The following is a 21,531-nucleotide window of genomic DNA, read 5'->3' on the forward strand; positions in this document are numbered from 1 at the left end:
CCCTGCCTGACTATTAACTCACCCAATGAAGCATCTATTCAGCCTTGTTGGAGTGTCCAAAGCATAGCCATCTGGGCGGATGCCTGCCCATGCTGCCTGAATCACCTTTCACACTCTACATCCGGTTTAATGAAGAGTGCTTAAGCATGCTGAACTCAAAACACTGGGGCCTAGTGATCTTTGCCAGATATAAAAGCGACATTTGTTGGAGGGCTCTTGACAGGAAATTACCATTTTCTGGGTTAACTCACACTTGCTGCTACTGCTGCCATCAGACCTAGACAAGAAGCCCTTTAAGTCTAGGAGACTTTGAGCAGATTATTGTTAAGGCCTTGCCCAAAAATGTAAAATTAATTCAATTTCTTTTAGTATTATTTTAGAAAATACAACGGTAAATATGTCCTTCCATGAAGTGAAGACTGAGTTCCTGCAGTGTGAGGTTGGAGAATAATCTCTTTATTCTTATCCTCAACTCGCTGACTGATTATGCATGGAGGTGAAAGGTGTCTCTGTCCAAACAGCAAAATATTTTCCTTATGAATGTGGCTCTGACGTTACATTGCATTAGCTCACAGTTTTGCAGAGTGCTTTAAGTTATTGTTGTACGTTAGCCACTATGTTAGGACTTGCAAATAACTCATACCAGAAATTACAGCAATTGTGAAGAACTGGCTATAAATTAACTTCATAAAAATAAGCTTAAAATCTCAAAAAATGACATAATCAAAACTATGGATTGATTGCATCTTTATGACTCTTAATTTGATCCTTTCCTCCACAAATTGAAGCTTATTGAATATTAGTCTGTCAAATAGGTTGGGTGAAACTTTCAAGTCAATCTAAGTGCTTTTGGTACTTTTGGGAGTGGCATTTGGACCCTTATGAAAATGCTATTTGTAATTATTTAAAAAGAAGTTAAGAAAGACATCTGTTTCCTGTTGCATTCAATACAAAATTACTTCAATTACATTCTAACAATCTCAAGTCCGTTATGAAGCCATACAGTTAGGAACAATGATTCTTGTTGCATGGGTGGGATTTGGACAGTATTTTTTTTCTTTCTGTCATTACTAGCTGTTTGATGACAGAGTGGTTATTGGGAAGGGCATATTATTCTTACTGCTTATACTGTATATGTGCTCAGGGGACAAGAACTATTCCCCTTCTTTTTTTTGTGACGTAGATGGGCCAGAACAACTTGAATGGACACTAAAGCTTGAGCTCTGTCTGGAAGAGGATTTCTTTGGCTCCCCCACTGTAACAAAAACCAGTTACTACTTTCTTCCATTACTGCCCTTAGGTAAACCCTGCTGTAGAGGCATATGAAGGGAAGCGAAGATATGGTTGGGTAGAATTGTGGCATGCAACACTGAACAGAGAAACTAAGTGGTGTTGCAACTCATACGACATTTCTGGGAAGTTATGTGAGACCACCACAGTCCTCAGAGCAGGTTAGGAGAGTCAGAGTACAAACGCTGCTTAAAGCTCCTTTAACTATGGCCTCAATATTGTGCCTCTGAAAGGTGCAGACCCAACCTACCGCTTAACAGCAGATTGTACTACTGCAGTGTTTTCCAGGCTGGCTTGTTCCGTCCAAACCATGGAAGTCAACTATGCTCTTCATAAACCAAATCAGACAACAACAAAACAGCAGCACAAGCACTTGCTGATACAAATGTGCTCCTCCCAGTCCTAGAAGTTGATTAGTGCCTCTTGAGGACAGAGCCCCAGTTTGGGAACAGCTGACCCTGGCGATGTTCCTGACCGCAACAAGAGATAGCTTAAAAGCAGCAAAAAAATGCTTGTCTTTAAGGTGGGAACTGCATCTCAAGGAACAAAAAGGGAAACACTGCTATGCCACTTCTGTGGCTCTCTGCTAAAGTACCTCCACCTGAGATACACCATTTGGAGGTGGTTTACTCCATCTTGGAAAAGCAAAGGAAGAAAAGGTAAAATAAGGCTGTATGCAGTGCAGGATCTAGGAGTGCTTCCCAAATCTAAGTGGCTGACCTGGCAGCTTCTTGACTGAATCCCTCCTTCCCACTCTGAGATCAGGTTTGTGCAGAAAGGCTGGAGGGGAGCTGCAGCTCCTGCAGGTTACCTGCTCAGCACAATTGGGAGAACTGGATGTCTGTGTGCCCACCAGACTATGACTGCCCTGCAGTGCACCTGCAGTCGTTAGATAACTCCTGTGCGCAGAACATCCATCACAGGAGAAACTAAACAGATGATAACTCTTAAGTCTGGAAAAGAGATGACAGGAAGGAAGTGGGAGGAATGACGCAAATCTATGCCTCAAATGGCAAGAGTAGATACAGAGGGAATGAATATTCCCCATTCCTCATCACCGAAAAAACATAGGGCACCCAATGCAATTATGCGATAGCAGGCTTAAAATTAACAAGAGAATATATGTTTCATACAACCCATCCTTAAGAAGTCTATATGTACAAAAAAGCTCAAAGAACAAAAAAGCTCAAAGACAGGGTATTGGACAGCGGTTTGCTACAAAATACAAAAGTCCAGGTACTGCTTCTTACTGAGGATGTCCCTAGGTCAGCTCTTGCCAAACACAGCATGGCTATGCTGGTGAAAGGACCACTCTCTACCTAACCTATTTCTAAGACTTTTCTTCCACGTGTTTGTTTCTGGCCATTGCTGGAGGCAGAACCTGGATAAATGGACCTGCAATATGATTCACTACAGCTATGCATTAGAGTACTTACACAGACATTGTATGTTTGCCATTTTTTGTACTGCATATACAGTGTTGCACATTCATATGATGTGCACCTTTATATGTTACTAGATATATTACAATATGAAAATATATACTGCTGCAGATTGCTCTAATTACTCTTCCTACGAAAAGTGTTATCCTTGTGATTTACAAAGAAAAATTACTGCAGCATGAATTACTTTGTGTTTCAGGAAGAGGTGGAATGATGGGAATTGAAATATTTATGGATAGCCTGAAAGAGGATCAAGACCTGTCCAACCAGGGTGAAACTTGCAGACAAAAGCTGTGATCAAAAGCTAGTCAAGCGTACATTGTGGAGGTGGATTAGGTGGTGACATTGTGAAGGGGTTACCTTTGAAGGGGGTACCTCTCTGCTAAACTTGACATAGGTTGATAGGAATGCTCAGAGGCTTTGAAGCAGAGTTGTCTGCTTTCTACCCTGGCACCTGGTACCTGAAACTGCAGAGGCAGAGAACTGACGAAATATAAAGTCAGTATAGATGTGTTTATGTACACACATTACACAGTCCCCTTCTGAATGATGCTGGAGTAGCATCGTAGGATTGTATGCACTTCTGCGCTACGGCTTAGAGAATTAGGTAGTAACAAATCAATCTGCAGATCATTTTTCTTTTTTTGTGTGCCAGGCTCCTGGCCAGTAAGCCAAGTCAATAAATGAGCAATCAGGCCTGGAGTTACAAGGAAGCAACTGTTTTGAGAACTATTCACAGATGCTGATGAAAGAAAAAAAAAATTCGGATTAAGACCAAGGTTTGAACAGACTGTGCCTGTCAACAAAAAGACTCTTAGCCATCAGTGGGAATTAAGTCAGCCTATACTGCCAGAAGGAGCCAGTTTTAGGCTTATGCTGCATCTGCAGATATTACTTCAGCAGAATATTTACTCCTCTATAAAGTTTTTTACAAGCCTCCTCCTCCATTTTTTTGCCTTCTTGTCCACCTGAGAGTCACTGATCTTTCTGAAACTATGAGCTACTTATCAAAATTTCTATTTAGCCTGAAGTCGCAAGACACCACATTCCTCTGTGGGCCAAGGTAAGCTCCAAGACTGTCTCAGAGATGGGAGATAACAATAACCTCAAGGGCTCTCACCAGTCTGTTATGGGATGGGGTGTGAATGAGCATGCAGCTGTGACACATGGTGCTTCAGCAGTACCAGCCTTAGCAACTACCACTGTCTCATTTCCTCTAACACTGGGGGATTCAAATTATCCAGAAGCCTCTCACTAACATGGACTTGCCGCTGGTCAGGTGAGATATGCTTGGTTTAGGACCCCCACCTGCACTTTTCAAGAGCTGGGCATAATACAAGATCTACAGCTGTATGACTTCTTCCCCAGCACAGCCCCACTGTAAGGATTCCAGTGACAAAACCACAGCAGACATCCTAAAATTAATGCAATGCAACCATCATTGTATTGTCAGGTTGGGATCAACATGTTACATGTTGGCAAATACAATTTAAAGGGTCACTCATTCCTTTCCCCTTTCCCAGCTGTTCAGTTCCCCACTTCCACAAAATAAAAGTTATTCCCTCCACCCCCTTTGCTCCAGTTCCACTTTTTTTGTTGATGGTCTGTAAATCATATCTGTGAAATGATCCATCTTAAAGTTCTGCTAAACAAACAAACAAAAAATCAAGCAGAACTCTCTGCTTTTCTTTAGGTACATTGCTCTGGGATGGAAAATAGCCACAAAATAACAGACCTGATAAAACCTGGACTATGTTGCTCTCTTCCACATGAAGAGGTTGGACATGGTGTTCTTTGAGACCAAAAAAGTAATTTATAGGTGCAGCCTAAACCCCACCTCTTTTACATGTTGCCTGTTTCAGCTCAGACCCCTGCCTGGGACAAGGACTCTCTCTGATTCCATGTCCGTAGAGGAGAACTTACCCCCCACACAGGTTTTTTCTTAGGAGTTAATCCCAAGACATGATCCTGAAGACCATGATAGAATATCAGCTAAAGTTGAGCCGGAGTTCTATATTTGGACTGAATGTAGATTATAACAAAGAGTTCTTTTGAAGAGTTATGGTCAATGCCTCCTCTTCTTGACTGATTGTATTACCACAGCCATCTCCTCTGGTTTCAGTATAGTGGCAGCTGTTTATATATTCATTGCAAATTTGGCATCCTGTATTTTGATTTTGCAATGTCATGAGTCCTACTGCAATTCTTTGCACCATGTTCCTCTTAGAAAGTCCACTAGAAAAAAGAGTAGTTCCTTAACATCTTATTAGGCTTTGCAGGCAACAGTACATTATGAACTTTTGTTGGTTAAAAGTAGCTAAGAAAGGATTTATCATCAGGGCAGGCATTTTACAGAAGCTCACTTAGCTTTGAAAAGAATGTCAGCAAATTCCATATTAAAATGGTTCAAGACTTTTAGATTATTTTTGAAAGCATGGTTTCAGTTTGTAGCTTCTTTCAATACAGAATGAGCACATTGATAGGGTTTTGTTAGCTGCGTCCTGCTGTGAGATTCCATCTCAGTTTACAAGAAGCATGAGAAAGAACATGCTAAATACAAGTTGAAATCATTTTGCTCTGAAGTGTGATCATTAAAGTGCAGCTGTTCGTCATGTGTGTTCAGGACAGTTCAAGGGCTAGCAAGAGAGGAAGAAATGATCTAACATCTGCACTTGTAGAGACAGCCTGCTACAGTATAAAAAATATTTGCATTATTTTAATGTTTGTTATTATTTCCATATAACATGTTAACCAGGACATGAGTAAATGACAAATGTATTGATCTGGCTTTGCTTCATTTATTTCTTGCTTAATTTAGGCCATCTATGTCAGTGTGACAAAGAAAGACAGTTGTCAGAAGGTAGAAAGAAACTCCTTGTGCAGGTAATAGCATTTCTAAACAGTAAAAGCCTAATGCTCCATTTCACATACAGTCTCATGACCTTACAGACCATTTCAGAACCAGCACTCATGGGTTTTCTACAGTAAAGGATAAGAGAGAATAAAGAAAATTGGTGAGCCAATTTTAAGTCAGCCCTCCTACAGTATCACGACTTTTGAACTGTAGTCAAATATCATCTTCCCACTTAACTTGTGCTGATTTCTACTGTCTCAGTTTTGTGAACTGAAATAGTCCTGAAATAGTTACTGACATAATTTCTCAGCATTACAATAGGAGACTATGGCATACAGATTAAACAGGGCCTCTTTGCAATGGCATCCTGAAGCTCTTCAAACTGTATTCAGAACTCACATTTTTTGCAAATTCCTAAACATATGTATTCTCAAAAGCAGACGCCCCAGAAGAATTCACTATAGTCTCTGCATCTTCTTTCAACAGCATGAAAACACTTATTTCTTGTTAGGAATCTGTTCCTGTTCCCAACACATAAGAGACATACAACTAATTATATTCATTTTTGTTTCAGTTACTCCTTAACACAGAAACACTTCCTATGATCCAGACTGCTAGATTTTAGAGTTTAGTACAATCTAAAGCTACTTCTGATAAAAGAATCTCCACCAGAATGAAAAGATATCTAGGTAATATTAGAAAAGAAAAAAATTAGGGACCATCAATGACTTCACTGATGACAGCTTGTTGATTCAGACAGCTAATATGCTGATAAGAAATCTACAAGCACAACTTTACTTAAAATGCTATAGCAAGCATTGTCAAGTAATAAATCCAACTTACCTGCGAAGAGCTTCTGTGGTAAGCTGAGTAGTGAAGTGGTCCAGAAATAGCAGTATCATGTGGTAAGGATGGATACTGACTCTGCATTGGATGGGGATGTTGGTTGCTATAGCTACCATAGTTGTAACTTCCTGTGTATCTAAAATCCAATTAAAAACACTACTTAGTATGCATAATAACTGTATTGCCACTAATAATTCTATAACTTTTGAGACATACAGTTGCACTTTTTTGCATAGGAGAATGATATTTTAAATAACCTTTAAAAAAAGATATTTCCCAGCTCATCTGGGAAGCAGATGCCACTTAGTGAAATGATGTGTTCAGCACAACAACAAATAGAGAGACTCAGCATGTTTCTCTGACTAATTTTAAATTGCAGACTCATTTGTGCACTTTCCAAGGAGAAAGTGTCTTTAACTTTTATTTTATTGCCATGTTCCTAGTAAATTGCTATCCAGGCTGAGGAAGTATGCTAAGATTTGGCTTAAAGAACTACACTGTGGAGTTCAGGTATCTCCTTGCACTGGGGTTAGATGTTCCTTTTTTTTAGGAGAGAAATATGTATTAATTTGCATCTGAAACATACAACATAAAGCTTTAGCACAGCTGACTCAAGACTCAAGAATAGAGTGGGATTTAAGGTTGGAGAACCTGCCTACTTTCTTTTTTTATCCCACCCCCTTGCCTAGGGACAGCCAGGGGTAAAGAAGGGAGCAGTTTCCTTAGCTGTAAGAAACTGCAGGATGAGTGTTTGTTGGCCACCATTATCTGGGCCATTCACTAGTAGAAGATGCATGCCACTTTTTGCAACCTCCCCATCTTTGCGTAGCCATGTGAACATTTGATGCTAATTCAGCACAGAAGTTTAAAGGCTCTTAAAATATATGCTATTGAAATGAAACACAAAACCATGATAAATAAAACAAACAGTGTAACCAATTCATTGTGAGAAAGGGAAGTCAGTTATTTGTACAGACTTTTTCTGGAAAGTTCAATGTCATTTTTACACTGGGTAGAGTTTAAACTTCTACTATTCTTTTGATTTTATGACGGTATTCTAGAGACACCATGTCATGCCTTACACCAGCCAAACCAGCAGCTTCAAAATGAGAGCAGAGATCCTGCTCCAAAAGCATTTTCAGGACATAAGGCCCTATGTCCATCATCATTGTTCAACATTGAGCTCTCATTCTTACATTCACTTGTGCTTAGCTGTAAATACGAGTGGTTTCCATAATCTACCTCAGACAAGCTGGTGTTCACAATAGATAGTATCTCTGTGGAGAGTAAGGGAGAGAGGAATGGCTGTGTCATGGAGCTGTTTCACACAGTGGTAGGCAGACATCTTGTGTTTTAATTCCTTCAACGCAATAGACTGGTAAGTAAGATCTGCAAGATCTGCATAAGCCTGGCATTTCACAGTGCAGCCTTCTCTGCTTGAAGAAGATGCTGGCCTATCTAGTCCCTCCTGTAGTCCTGGGTGCCCTTGGACTTCCAAACAAAGCCAAGTCCTGTAAGGTGGTGTTTGCACTTCATGCTTTCTCTAGTCATTAAGGATGCTATGTCCTAGTCTGGAAGCTATTGATCCTGTCTCCTTCATTCAGACACTCATCACTTTTGGCTAAAATATTTAATTCACTTGAACATGGAGTTATAAAGTTTCTTATCCTAATCTTCATTGTATACTTTTGGTCCAGGAAGCTTCCTCTGTCTCTCTTCAACTTCAGGAGAGAGAGCACTGAGGACGTGAGAAGGAGATGGCCATGCTCTTTCGAGGCTAATATTTTCCTGCCTATCTGAAAGTGCTTGGCTGAGGAACCCTACATCTCTCTAAGAAGAAAGTGTACCTGAAAAATCCAACAAAAATGTCTTCTGCCAAGTACCATATCTTACAGTGACTGCTGAACCACATCTATAGTCATTGAGTAGTGGGGACAACACATAGATGGCATGTCTTTGGGGAGGTCCAGCTGGGAACTGGCAGTTACACTGGAGTGTAGCAGCTATGATTAAGAAAGAATGGTCAGTTGATAGTACAGACAATAATGCAAAGTCCTGCATCTGCAACATCATAACTCCTGCAGCGGTACAGGTTGGAGCCACTTGGAGAGAAAGCAGCTTTGCTGAAAATTGCTTGCAAGTTCTGGTGGACAAAAAGTTGAACATGATTCACCAGCATGCCCTTGCAATGAAGATGACCAGCAACATACTGGGCTGTATTAGCAGGAGTATGGACAGCAGGCCTACAGAACTGATTATTCTTCTCTGTTTGGCACTTGGAAGACCACACCTGGAGTACTGTGTCCTGTTTTTGGCTCTCTACTATAAAAATGACATTGACATACCTAAGCGAGTCTAGTGGAGGACCATTAAGACAGAGAGGGGACTGAAGTGCATGGCTTACAGATGAGAACTGAGTTTGTCCAGCCTTAAGAAGAGAGGCAAAGGGATGATCTACAACTATCTAACAGGAGGGTGTAGACCAGGTAGAGACGAATTCTTCTCAGAGGTGCACAGTAACAGAGTGAGAGGCAACAATGCAAGTTGGAACAAGGGAAATTCCAAGTATATATAAGGATATTTTCTTCTATTAATACCACAGATCTTCCTGAGACCCCACACGTGGAGAGTACCATTGTGGATTTAGAAGAAGATTTACTGGAGTGAGCTAGAGTAGATTATGGACCTTGTGCTCTTCTCCAGTTTCGCAAATCTGTGCTAGTGTTGCTTGCTATAAGGCTTGTTTTAATAATGGGGAACAGATCATGTAGCCCCTTTCTTCATTTCTGGTAACATGCATTTGGCCTTAATCAATTTTTATTTTAGAGGGAGCAGTTTTTACTATTTAACTTACATTTTATTTTCTATAACTGGCCAGAAGCACAAATAAAGTATTTGTACAAATCAATCCAACAGTCTATATTTCAGTCTATAACAGTCTATATCCAATTCTCTCTTGGGAACTACTAGGGCTTTACATTGTCAAGGCTTCAGTTCTTAAATGTTTTTACATTGTGGAATATTGTGGTATAAAGCGCTCTGATCTTTTAGGTATTCTCTTTCTATCTCAAGATGGTTTGGAGCCTTTATATTTCACAGAGGATCATCTTTAGTGTACAAGATTGGTAGGAACCCCAGCAGAACTGCTGTTAGGAAACTTTCAGGTATGCTGGGTGGCTAAGAGTCTGCATTTGGTGGGAAATGCAGCAAGGGAATGGCTCGTGGCCTCCATACTGCTTATACTCTCTGCTGGGCCCTCTGCATGGGAGTGAGGGTCAGTCTCTGCAGCTACAGCAGCTGCTCACTCCATTTGTCGCTTCTTCAGAAACCTGGAAATCTTAGTGCAGACTTTGATCTTCTCTCTTTCTTTTTTTCCAGGGCAGCCATCTGTTTGAATCTTGCATACAAGGTCTCTTATTTTTTCTTTTCCTCTCTGAAGATACGGTTCTTCAATGCTTTTAAACAAGCTCTGTCTTTAATCTGTGACTGCAACTTCCATAAAAACTACATAATGAGTCTTGTGCTTCAAAACATCATGTGTGAGGTCAGTAGATTTCCCTGCAGACATTTCTTCAGGAACATGTCTCCATAGCCTGTCACATTAGACTCATATCATATAAAAACTGAAATACCAATATATTGATTTTGCTGTAGAGCCCAAATAAGTACAAATTGTAATGAATCAAAACAATTTTAATAGTACTATATAGAGGGCAAATGAGATCAGGAAATCTTTGTGACAGAAGCCATATAAACACAGATTAACAGAGGCCCTAACCCTATAAGCTTACAAAGTCAATTCCAGACAAGAAGGCAGATGTCACTGAAATGTTTAGAAGCGTCACCATAATTTTTCTATCCATGTGTCACACATAAAACCAAATGGCAAAAGAAGCCAGATTATAGAATTCTTTGTTGCTTTTCAGAAAAGTTGATTCACCTAGATTAGAAAGTTTCCTCAAATCACCTACCAAAGGCAAGAGGTTCCTTTAGGAACAATGAATTTTCACATATATACAAATATAGATATTATATATATACTGCCTTACTATGATCTGTTCCAATTCTTGCATCCTGTTAGCTCCTGAACCTCCCTACTGCCCTATTTCTGCCTCCACCAAGCAATCATACTGCTGGATAGGAGAGATGTTCCATATCTCCATATTCAGGTTTTACCAGTGAGGGCTTAGCAGTGACATTCAAACAGAAGTCCAAATGTAACCACATCCAAGAGGGAAGGAGATGCAGGGTTCAAATTAATCTACTGTAACCCTTCCAAACAGTATACAATCTTCCACACTCAGAAAGCACTTCTGCAAGGTTAATGAGTATGCAGGGAGACTGAGGAAATCAGTAAAGTCTTTTGAACCTCTTGCATGTCAGCATCTGAGTATTCACTAATCTTGCTATGTGCCTGGCCCTTCTCCATCGATTATTTTGTGATGGTTTCTTTCTAGTTATGGATATCTATGAGTTATACACTCGCTCAAGTGAGGATGGCACAGAAGAACACTGAGGTTGGAAGGGACCTATGGAGATTGTCTAGTCTAACCTCCCCGCTCAAAGCAGGGTCTGCTAGAGCAGGCTGCCCAGGATTGTGTCCAGATGGGGTTTGTGTATCAGCAAGGATGGAGACTCCATAGCCCTTCTGGGCAACCTGTTCCAGTATTTGATCACACTTAGAATAAAACAAGTTTTTTGTTTATGTTTAAACAGATTTTCTTGTATTTGTATTTGTGCCCATTGCCTCTTGTCCTGTCACTAAACACCGCTGAGAAGAATCTGGCTCCATCTTCTTTACATCCTCCACCAGGTATTTACACACATTGATAAGACCCTCCCTAAGCCTTCTCTGCCTGGTGATAAACAATCCTAGCTCTCTCAGCCCCTCTTTGTATGATAGATGCTCCAGTCCTGTAATCACCTAAGGGGCCCTTTTCTGGACTTACTCCAGTATGCCTATGTCTGTCTTGTACTGGGGAGCACAGAACTGGATCCAGTGCTCCAGATGTGGTGCTGAGCAGAGGAGAAGGATCACCCTTCCTGAGACATGGTATAGTAGGGTCGTTCTTTGGGCACATCTAGCCTTTGGGATAGAACATGGCACAGGAAAACAGAGATCAGAGGAGAAATCTACTTTTATGAAATATTCTCCAAGCCTACTGTGTTTTTAAATAGAGTTAAATGAGATTATAAAACTGAGACATAAAATAATCATACAACAATAACAACAGCCAAAGAATAATGATACCAGCATCTTTGCAATACAGACTTAGTACATCAAGAAACAGATTTCACTGCATTTCCAAAAATACCCCTAAGCATAAGTTAATACAAAACCCATAAAAAACCTCCAAGACATTGAGAAGTGACTTACCCATGTTCTTCTCTGTGGGGATAAACAGGTATCCTGTGTGTGACAGATGATGATGGTACATGGGGACTTCTCATGCAGGGCAGCTGTTGGGAATTTTCAGCAGGTGACCCAGCAGCTGTTGTCACAGTGTAGGTGAGTGACCATGTATAGGATTGCATAGCTCCTGCAGACAAACAAGCATTAAAGGGCTGTCATTCATAAAGGTGTTGTGCTTTGAGATGGTTACAGGAAAGCAACCTAATAGGCACTGATAATGGAAACAGCATCAACCAAAGTGAACAAAACAGTTATGTCCGAGGCATAAATAAAAATACAAATAGGTCAGCAGGAGTGTGCAAAGATCCAGAGGTAAGAGAGGTATCTGGAATAGCTCAGACCTTGAACTTTCAGCCTGGTATTGCAATTTGAGGCTATCATTTTTTCAGAAAAGCTGGGATAGGACTTAGAAATGGAACAAGACCAGTACTAATATTTCTCAGGCATGATGTGCTAAACCCTGAGGTCTCTCTCACGTGGAGTGGGCTGCTGGCCTCTTTAGCTCTGAGGCTGATCAGGCCTGGTTTGAGGCAGGAGGTATGATCAGAACAAAGAAGGATTAGAAAAAGATGGATGTTTGTTCCACAGAAAAATTTCTTGAATCCTTTTGTAGTTTGTATCTCTTCCACCCAACTAGGTACCAGCCTTTGTAGTGGCAATACAGTGGTAGATCTCCAAATTATAACGACTACATAGACAGAAATAGCCTAGCCGTTTTCTTCCTGCAAATAATGTTTCTTTCTTCTTTCGAGGCGGCAGGGACTGGACTTAATTTATTTTTTCATGTAGAGCATTTGTGGGAAGAGCAAAGCAAAGAAGTGGGTTTTCCATTTTGCTTGGAAGGTGCTGAGTTTTTTAATCATCCTGATCCCTTCCAGGCAGGAACTCCAGATTCATGAGCCAGCTGCTGAGAAACCTTTGTCCCTTGCACACACCCCTTTCACTCAGGAGGCTGACAGATCCATTGTTCCAGTATAACATAGCTCTTGCTGGAGGTCATGACCATACTGGCTGAGATTACCCTGCAAATGAGGACCAGAACACTGAATTTAACCCAATGCGAACACTAGTTTGGGGGGCTCTGGGCACTCTCGACTCTTTTTCGGTAACTAAAAGGAATTGCAGGAGGTGACTCGGTTTTTTCAGCGTGGATTCTAGGACTTCCTGTAGTATGAAAGGGCTTAATTCAGAGAGGGAAGTGATTGTATTACCAGGTCTGTGTCCACTCCATGGCTCTGGGGAATGAAAAGCCTATCATCTCAGATGTGCATAATTTTCTTCAGGTGTGTGTGATTTTATTTGGCAAAATCAGACAAATAATTTTTTGAAATGGGAAATGCTTAATTCTGGGTGTGAATCAAGGCATTCTGAGCTTCAGGAGGTAAATCCAGCTTGAAACACTCCAGCGGGGTGTCATTTGGTGCTCTAACGGTAGAGACAACCTTGGATGTGTTATGACCAAGGATATTTGCGCTAGGCCTGTTTTCACATGCCTGCATTTTCTGTCATCAACTCTTGAATTTTCAGTCTTTCGTGTCCTTCCCATTGAAGAGGACCATTGAGATCCCTGAGGGCAAAGAGGAGGCACGTACATTTGAGCTAGCACATCAGTGCTGCTGTGGCTATGAGCAGTCATGGTTCCTTGAGTTGAGGAAAAGTGTTTAAGGAATCCTACCTTCACTAGAAAATACAGTTTATGTGGAAGGGGCCAAAACTCTTTATGCGGTCACCAAAGAGCTTCATGTGAAAACAAGAGAAAAACTGTTTTGAAAATATCAACAACTTGTCTGCAGAGTATTTTGGTGAAACGTTTCAATTTCAAAAGGTCAACATATTTTCCTAGTGTTATTTTCCAAAAGAAAATTTGAAACTTTTTTTCAAAACAGGCCTAAATTCAAAAGGCAAAAACAAAGGCAAAAGAAAGAAAAGAAGGACAACAGAGATGGTGAAAAAACCCAGATACTTATTTTTAGGTAACATTACTGGGGTTTTTTCACTTTTTTGCTTTTTAAATTCACCATAAAACAAAAGTTTTACTTTGACCTGATTTTTATTTTTTCTAAGAAAAAAATCCACCATTTGTCCTGGTTTCAGCTGGGATAGAGTTAATTTTCTTTCTAGTAGCTGGTATAGTGTTATGGTTTGGGTTCAGTATGAGAAGAATGTTGATAACACACTGATGTTTTCAGTTGTTGCTAAGTAGTATTTAGACTAAGTCAAGGATTTTTCAGCTTCTCATGCTCAGCCAGCAAGAAGGCTGGAGGGGCACAAGGAGTTGGGAGGGGACACAGCCAGGACAGCTGACCCAAACTGGCCAAAGGGGTATTCCATACCATGTGATGTCATGCCCAGTATATAAACTGGGGGGACTTGGCTTGGGGAGCAGATTGCTGCTGGGGACCTAACTGGGCATCGGTCAGCGAGTGGTGAACAACTGCATTGTGCATCACTTGTTTTGTATGTTCCGATTCTTTTATTATTATTATTATTGTTGTTATTGTTATTGTCATTGTCTTTTTATTATTGTTATTGTTATTATTTTCTCCCTTTCTGTTCTATTAAACTGTTCTTATCTCAACCCACAAGTTTTACTTTTTTTCCTGATTCCTTCTCATCCCACCAGGTGGGAGTGAGTGAGTGGCTGCGTGATGCTTCGTTGCTGGCTGGGGCTAAACCACGACACCATTGAGCCAAAAATCGCATGACCTTCTTAGTTCTAACAAGAAGCAATAATAACAGGGCCAAAATATCCTTTGCATTTTACCAAATATGGTTAATTTGACTGGTCCCAGCCATTGTGACAGCCTCCTTTTCTTTTTTTGAAAAATAGTAGGGATCTTATCTCAGTCTGATGAAAATGAGTCAGTCCAGGACAGCAAGTTGTTTCATGTGCTCCCTGCGGGAAGTCAGACTCCTTGGATGAGAAGATTTGGCCACTCCTGGCATTCAAGTCTAACTGGCAGCTACCTCAGTTCAATTTTAAAATAAACGTTCAGGGTGTAACATGCTTTGTGCCTGGCCAGACAACACAGAAACAAACACAGAGACTAGGTCTTGCAGTGGAAGAGTTGTGAATATCTTTGTTTAATTTTCCTAACCAAGAATTGTCCCCAGTACTACGGGATAGTACTTCACACAGCTGCTCTAGGAAATACTCACTTTCTTTTGGAGGTTATGATTTAGAAACAAATGTATGTTGGGTTTTACTCTGGATTTCCAGAGTGACAGAAAGCTGTTCAAATTATTTTTTTCAGGATGTTCTTGGGAATCTACAGTTGCCTCACTTCTCTTTGCCTCTGTGGAAGGGATGCCATTATTTTCAGTGACCTAGTCACAAAGACAGAGAGGAAGGATAGAAGACGACAACAGATTTGCAGATGTGTGTATGTATACATCGGGTCAGCTAGGATACTGCCAACATTGTGGTGGGTGGAAAAAGAGGAATGAGGAGGGTCTGAAAGTTTTTCCTAGTTAGCTTTTTAATACCCGCCTATGTCCCAGCCGTATATGATTAATTTCCTCAGCTGGCTGCAGAATTAACTCCAGGAGACGAAGTCTCTTTTAGATATGACTGAACCCAACTGAACTGCTTTCTGAAATAAGCAAAAACAATAGTGATTGAGCAACATTGTGCTCTGCTTTGTGTTCTGAACATGCAGGGTTTGATTAAAATAGGGAAGTTAATTTATTATCACTCCTTTTTCTTTTCTCTTTTAACAAAAAATTTGATTTTGAGGATACTAACCAAGAGGCCATCTGACCTGTAGGAGAGCGAAGTATAAATGGAACTATCAGTCCAACAACAGCCCTGTTGTCATTGGTGCCATCATGTACACCAGTGCAGAAAGAAACAAAAGTTGCTTCACGATGCTGCATTTTGTATTTACTTTATGCTGAAGTAAGTGACCACACAGGTACAAGCAAGACACTCGCAGCACTGTGTATTATGTCTGATAGTAAGCAGTACTGTCAACCTCAAGCAATCAGAAATCTGGAGTCAGACCCCCATTCTGCCCCCACACAACGAAGGGATTATCTTAACTTTCAGCTTTAGAAAAAATACAAGCCCTTCCATTTGGAAGGGGGGAATTGCTTTTTGAAATTGGAAACTTTGACTTTTATACTCTGTAGCTATGAGAATTAAATTCTGTTGAACAAGAGGTGATGTTCTCACATATTCATATGAGTCCAGGAGCTGAAGCTTCAAGAAAAATACAGAGATTTGTTGTACTCACACACACAAATATAAGAGGTGGTAGCTCTGTGCAAGTATCTCCTGTGCCAGATTCCCAGAACATTAATACCTAGCCCAGACTTGGAAGACCAGTGACCTTAAATGACCCTTGCTGACCTGAGGAATTATGTCACACACACATTTCTTGAAACTAAACAGTAAACTGCATAGATTAGTTTACTAACATATTTGGAACTATTTACAATTCAGAGTTCATTTCAGGTTGTCTAAAAACCATTGCATTGGCAAATGAGTAATCACAGCTTTAAGAGGGGCTTTAAGAGAGAATAGCATAGTCAGCCATATAGCTATCACTTTTATTACAATATTGTTGCAGTTTGAACAATCATTAATCTGGCCTTTGTGATTTAGAAAGGATGGAAGCTAATTATCCTTTTAAATGTCTAGTAACTTAACAAAAAGTTTTAAATAAAATGTTAGCTGAGCCATGACAGATGTTCTACCACAGAATGCTATATACAGAATTTACCTTTCTTTTGCTCGGTATCATGTTTAATCAGTTTAATTTGCTGGTTTTGTGCTGACCAATGACTCAAGGCAAAAAGGTTAAAATGCAAGTTTAATAGTTAACTTTTATTGCTAATGCCACAAGCAGGAAAGAGTTAATGATGCCTTAAATTGGGGAACTGAGAGCTAGTAGTAACCAATGGAACTAGCTCTCAAGATTTGCAAAGCATTTGCAGAGTTTTACATTTACCTCATAAAAGACACATAAGAGAATCAATAGAGTGTACTTTAAATATATCTCTCCAGAACAGAGGTTCCTGTTCCGAAATATTCTATACATTAATGCCACAAATCTGTATATGGAATAGTTTGATTATATGTAATACATCTTCAGCATTCCTATTTTAAAGTATAGCAATTTCCTATAGCTGAAACATGGTTGTTATTTTATATTACTTCATGTCAATGAACCCTGCATTCCATGGTGTAATGTCTAGCAAACTAAAAAGGTGATCAGTTCATCTGCATGATGAACATGGGAAATGGAGGTATTACTAATTGCCCAAATTAAGACCAGGAAATAGCAACATACTTATATTTAATCTTAACAAGACCACTACTTGCATTGACAAATTTGGCTTGTGCTAGGCAAAAATGATTTTCACACTTGCAAAAGTGAGACTGCACCAGACTGTAAGAATAAAATCCAATTCAACAAACCAAAAGTTTTTAAAACAACCTTAAAAGGAAAAGCTGGAAAAAACAGAGAGCTAAAATAATCAGAAGTAGCTTTCTTCCCTAAGAAGTTCTGCTATGGGAACAACTACGTCAAGTTCTACTGCCTGTACTGTGGGAGCAGGTCCTTCAACCATTGTTTCCAAGTGATCCTGCTTCTGGCTTGACACTTCAAACTAGCTGACCTTGGCCTTACCAGGATATAAAAAATTAGAGAGTGAGAGAATAAAACAGACTATAATAAGATAATAAACAACATGAAAACAAGAAGGAATTGCGTTTGTAATGTTTGTGTGAGTCCATTCCCAGGCATTACTGGTGGGATTCAGGAGGGATATGTAAGACCCGTGCAGTTCCCAGGCCTGCCCAGATCTGTGCCTAAGTCAAGTACCTAAGTCAAGTAAGCTGAAGGTGGAAGCCCACATAGCTGACAAATAGGCTATTATATAAATATGAAATAAGCTTTGGGTTAGTAGTTATGATAGTCACATAGAGTTGCAGTCTCTGCAGCCTAAACACAAGTCCATCAAAGCTCCATTCCTGTCAATGCCACTGGAGAGCACACAGTTTCCTGCTTTTCAGTCTTTTACTTCTGGGTACAGTTCTGCACCATACTAAGTTCTGGTTATAACATCACAACGATCCCATTGGGCCACAAGGTCTACAGAGCAAGTTACCCACTTTTTTTACTGAGTCTTTCACCTCAGTTAGTCTGTTTAAGCCACCATTGTATTTCAGTGTTTCCAGACCTGAACATATACACCACCTCCAGTGTTGTCTGATCCAAAGCAGTGTGCTTACCTGCCATGTCTAGGAATCATGTGTCACTTTTCTAACTGTTCTGGGGGTAATACCATTCTATTTCCCTCTTAAATATGGTATAGTCTCCAACAGTGAGAAAACCTTACGTTTCGATGTAGGGACAAATGTTCTTAAATCTCTTTCCACCACAATTATGCACTGTGCTTCCCTGTGGCGCCTTTGAAAACATGAAAAACCTTTGTCAGAAAGATTTATTAGTCCTTTAGCCACTGCCAAATTCTCCAGTGTGGTAAATCATCACTTTCTGACATTCTTTCATGAAGATTTTGTAACTTTTCTAGTACGTCACAAAAGTGATAGTTTCCACATTCTGATTATACACCCATTTCACTGAGGAGCAGCAAAGCTGGAATTTCACTGCCTGGAATGCCTTCTGAAAGTCATTCACATTTCTGCCTTTTTTTTCCCCATAAGTTAAGAAAACACTGTCTTTTGATCATACAGACAATCCTGCCCACATCCAAAAGGTAATGAGTGAGTTTTACATTAGAACACAGAGGATGGTTACCCATTTATACAGAACAAACAAGAAGCCAGTTTTGTGCTTATTGTTTTCTGACAATCCTGCCCACAAGTTGAACACGTTTAAGCACAATTTTTTTCATCTGTGGGCCCACCAGTATACAACAACCTCATGAGTTGCCATAATAGAGTATGCAACTGAAAATAGGCTTCAGACATGTAATTCCTAGTCTCTAACATTAAAAGATGAAAGTTACCAATGAAGTGTAAAACATTCCCAAGAGAAACTTGTGCAGCTATTTAAACATATTTGGGTCTCAATATGTTGAAAGATACCACCACTAGTGGTTCAGTATTTTGAAAACCTCACTAAACCTTAAAATATCTGGCACATTTCCTTGAAATATATAGAATTTTTCATAGAGACTGACTGCTCTTAAAGTCATTGAAGATGCTCAAATGTGCTATTCATAAATAATTCTTTTGAGGCATTGCTAGAAATATGAAAAATTGGATTGATTTTTAAAACCATTTAGAAATAAAGTGACAGGTCTGCTCTTCTGAAGGCCTCAGCTACTGAAGAGATACTGGTATGCTGAGGTCTGGGATCTCCTGTTAGGCCTTTGGACTCCACATGTCAGATTTTTATCCTGTTAGATTGCACATCATGTTTGGATACAGTGTGAAGGCATAACTGATACTTTAAACAGACTTCTGTTTGGGAAGGCTTCTCAGCTCTTGAAAGACAGCGTGTGGTGTTCTCAGGCTCAGTTTCAGGTGACTAAGTGCAAAAGTCATCTTCAAGCAGATCCGGCTGCTATAAGCCTACTTACCTGTTGTAGCTGCTATGACACCATACTCTGGGGACTGATTGCTGACAGGTGAGGGGGCAGAGGGCACTTCTACTGAGGTGGCAGATTTAGCTGGGGAGAACGGCACTGGGGAGGGAGTTGGAGGAGCTGGTTCACTCAGAATAATTTCTTCTCGTAGTTCTGCTGCAGGATGAGAGAAAAATCATCATACATAGTTAAAGGTAGAGTCAAGGAACACTGAGAAACGAAAAAAATTAATGCAAGCAGTTAAATTCTGTAGGCTGTATTTCAAGAAATGCATTGCAGGAATCGCAACTCTTTGAAAGAGTACTTCTATTACATTCAGCATTACAACCTTTAGTGTACTTTCATAAGACCTTTTAAAGGAAAGCGCTATTTTTCCTGTTGTATAGATAGGAAACCCATGCACTGACAACTTAAGGTTTATATTCCTGTAATATATTATTAGATATCTAAAACTAGGAGTCCAGACTGAGTCAGGCACTCCTACTCATTCTAGAGACATTGGAAAGAAACAGGAATCTCCAGGGGTTTCCAGTGGCTTTTGGCCATGACCTTCTCTCTTCATGGCCTAAAGAGAATGACACTCTGGATAGTTCTAGCTGCTAAAGCTATGTGGAAAGTACACAGGGATAAGCAACTTGTTTGTCAAAAACCCAAGAGGCTATGGCAGGGCAATGAATTAAATCCAGGTCTTTCAACACATAGAAGATATTACCCTAATCACTGAAATGTTCTTCCCATAAATCTACAGGGTGACAACCTAAGCCAGAGCTAAAATGAAGGGTGGAACTTTCCAAATGTGACAGAGGGGTTTAACTTGCCAAAATTAATGGGAGATGCAAGGAAGGTAAATCAGTGAGGATCCCTCATTACAAGGGTGTCCTGGTTTCAGCTGGGATGTAGTTAACTGTCTTCCTAGTAGCTGGTACAGTGCTATGTTTTGAGTTCAGTATGTGAAGAATGTTGATAACACTGATGTTTTCAGTTGTTGCTCAGTAGTGTTTAGACTATAGTCAAGGATTTTTCAGCTTCTCATGCCCAGCCAGGGCACCTGACCCAAACTGGCCAACAGTGTATTCCATACCATGGGACGTCCCATCTAGTTTAGGAACTGGGAAGTGGGGGGCAGGGATTCGCCGCTCGGGGACTGGCTGGGTGTCGGTCGGCGGGTGGTGAGCAATTGCCCTGCGCATCATTTGTACATTCCAATCCTTTTATTACTACTGTTGTCATTTCATTAGTGTTATCATTATCATTATTAGTTTCTTCTTTTCTGTTCTATTAAATCGTTCTTATCTCAACCCAGGAGTTTTACTTCTTTTCCTGATTTTCTCCCCCATCCCACTGGATGGGGGGGGAGTGAGTGAGCGGCTGCGTGGTGCTTAGTTGCTGGCTGGGGTTAAACCACGACAAAGGGGCTGCCCTGATCAGAGAGACTAAAGGCAATCTCTTCACTTCTGTTCTGGCGAGTCAGGGCAGAGTGAGTAGAGTAGGACTCGGAATATACTTCTGTACAGGCACTTAGAACATAAGCGTACCAGAAAAGATAGCTTTGGTTTTTGTCTTTGCTCAGTTCTCCTGTCTCTCCCTCATATTTAGACTGGTAAAATCCATTAATATCAGTGAACTTATTTAGTGTTAAACCAGGGTGAGAGAGAGAATCAAGACCAGGTTCACTGAAATACAATGGTGGCTTAAACAGACTAACTGAGGTAAAAGACTCCGTAGAAAATCTCTTACTAAAACACCAAGTGTGTGCTTAGGAATGGGGTTCAGACACCCAGAGTTACATCAGGCCAGGCAGGCGTCTTTCAGAATGTATTAACCAGGGACACCCCCCTCACAAATGACTTACTTCAAATCATGATGGAACTGAAAACCACTTTGCTCCTAGATAAGCCTCACCGGGTTAGATGATGATACAGAAATGTCCTAATGTAGGAAATAGTGAATACAGTGGAACAAAACAACAAAAGGTGAATAAAAGCACACTCACCTGTGCTTCCTTCTCCTTTCATTGCCCTCATTAGCTCATTAGCTCTCTCCTGACAATGGAGTGATTCTAGCAGGTACAATACATAGTCATCGAACATCAAGTGAATAAGGTGAAAAGACCCTGGTAATAAAGT

General features: G+C 40.3%; 1 protein-coding gene across 1 annotated transcript in view; it reads right to left on the reverse strand.

The window, feature by feature from the left end:
- Positions 1 to 21,531, reverse strand: part of RFX4 (regulatory factor X4) — a 98,872-nt gene that overhangs the window by 5,026 nt on the left and 72,315 nt on the right. Inside the window, exons 14-17 of the mRNA XM_069807400.1 lie at positions 21,399 to 21,518; positions 19,400 to 19,561; positions 11,810 to 11,972; positions 6,430 to 6,568 (exon numbers count right to left, since the gene is read on the reverse strand). Of these exons, the coding sequence (XP_069663501.1) occupies positions 6,430 to 6,568; positions 11,810 to 11,972; positions 19,400 to 19,561; positions 21,399 to 21,518 (584 nt within the window). The remainder of the gene's footprint in view (positions 1 to 6,429; positions 6,569 to 11,809; positions 11,973 to 19,399; positions 19,562 to 21,398; positions 21,519 to 21,531) is intronic.

The sequence above is a fragment of the Haliaeetus albicilla genome, chromosome 19, assembly GCF_947461875.1.
Source record: "Haliaeetus albicilla chromosome 19, bHalAlb1.1, whole genome shotgun sequence".
NCBI lineage: Eukaryota > Metazoa > Chordata > Aves > Accipitriformes > Accipitridae > Haliaeetus > Haliaeetus albicilla.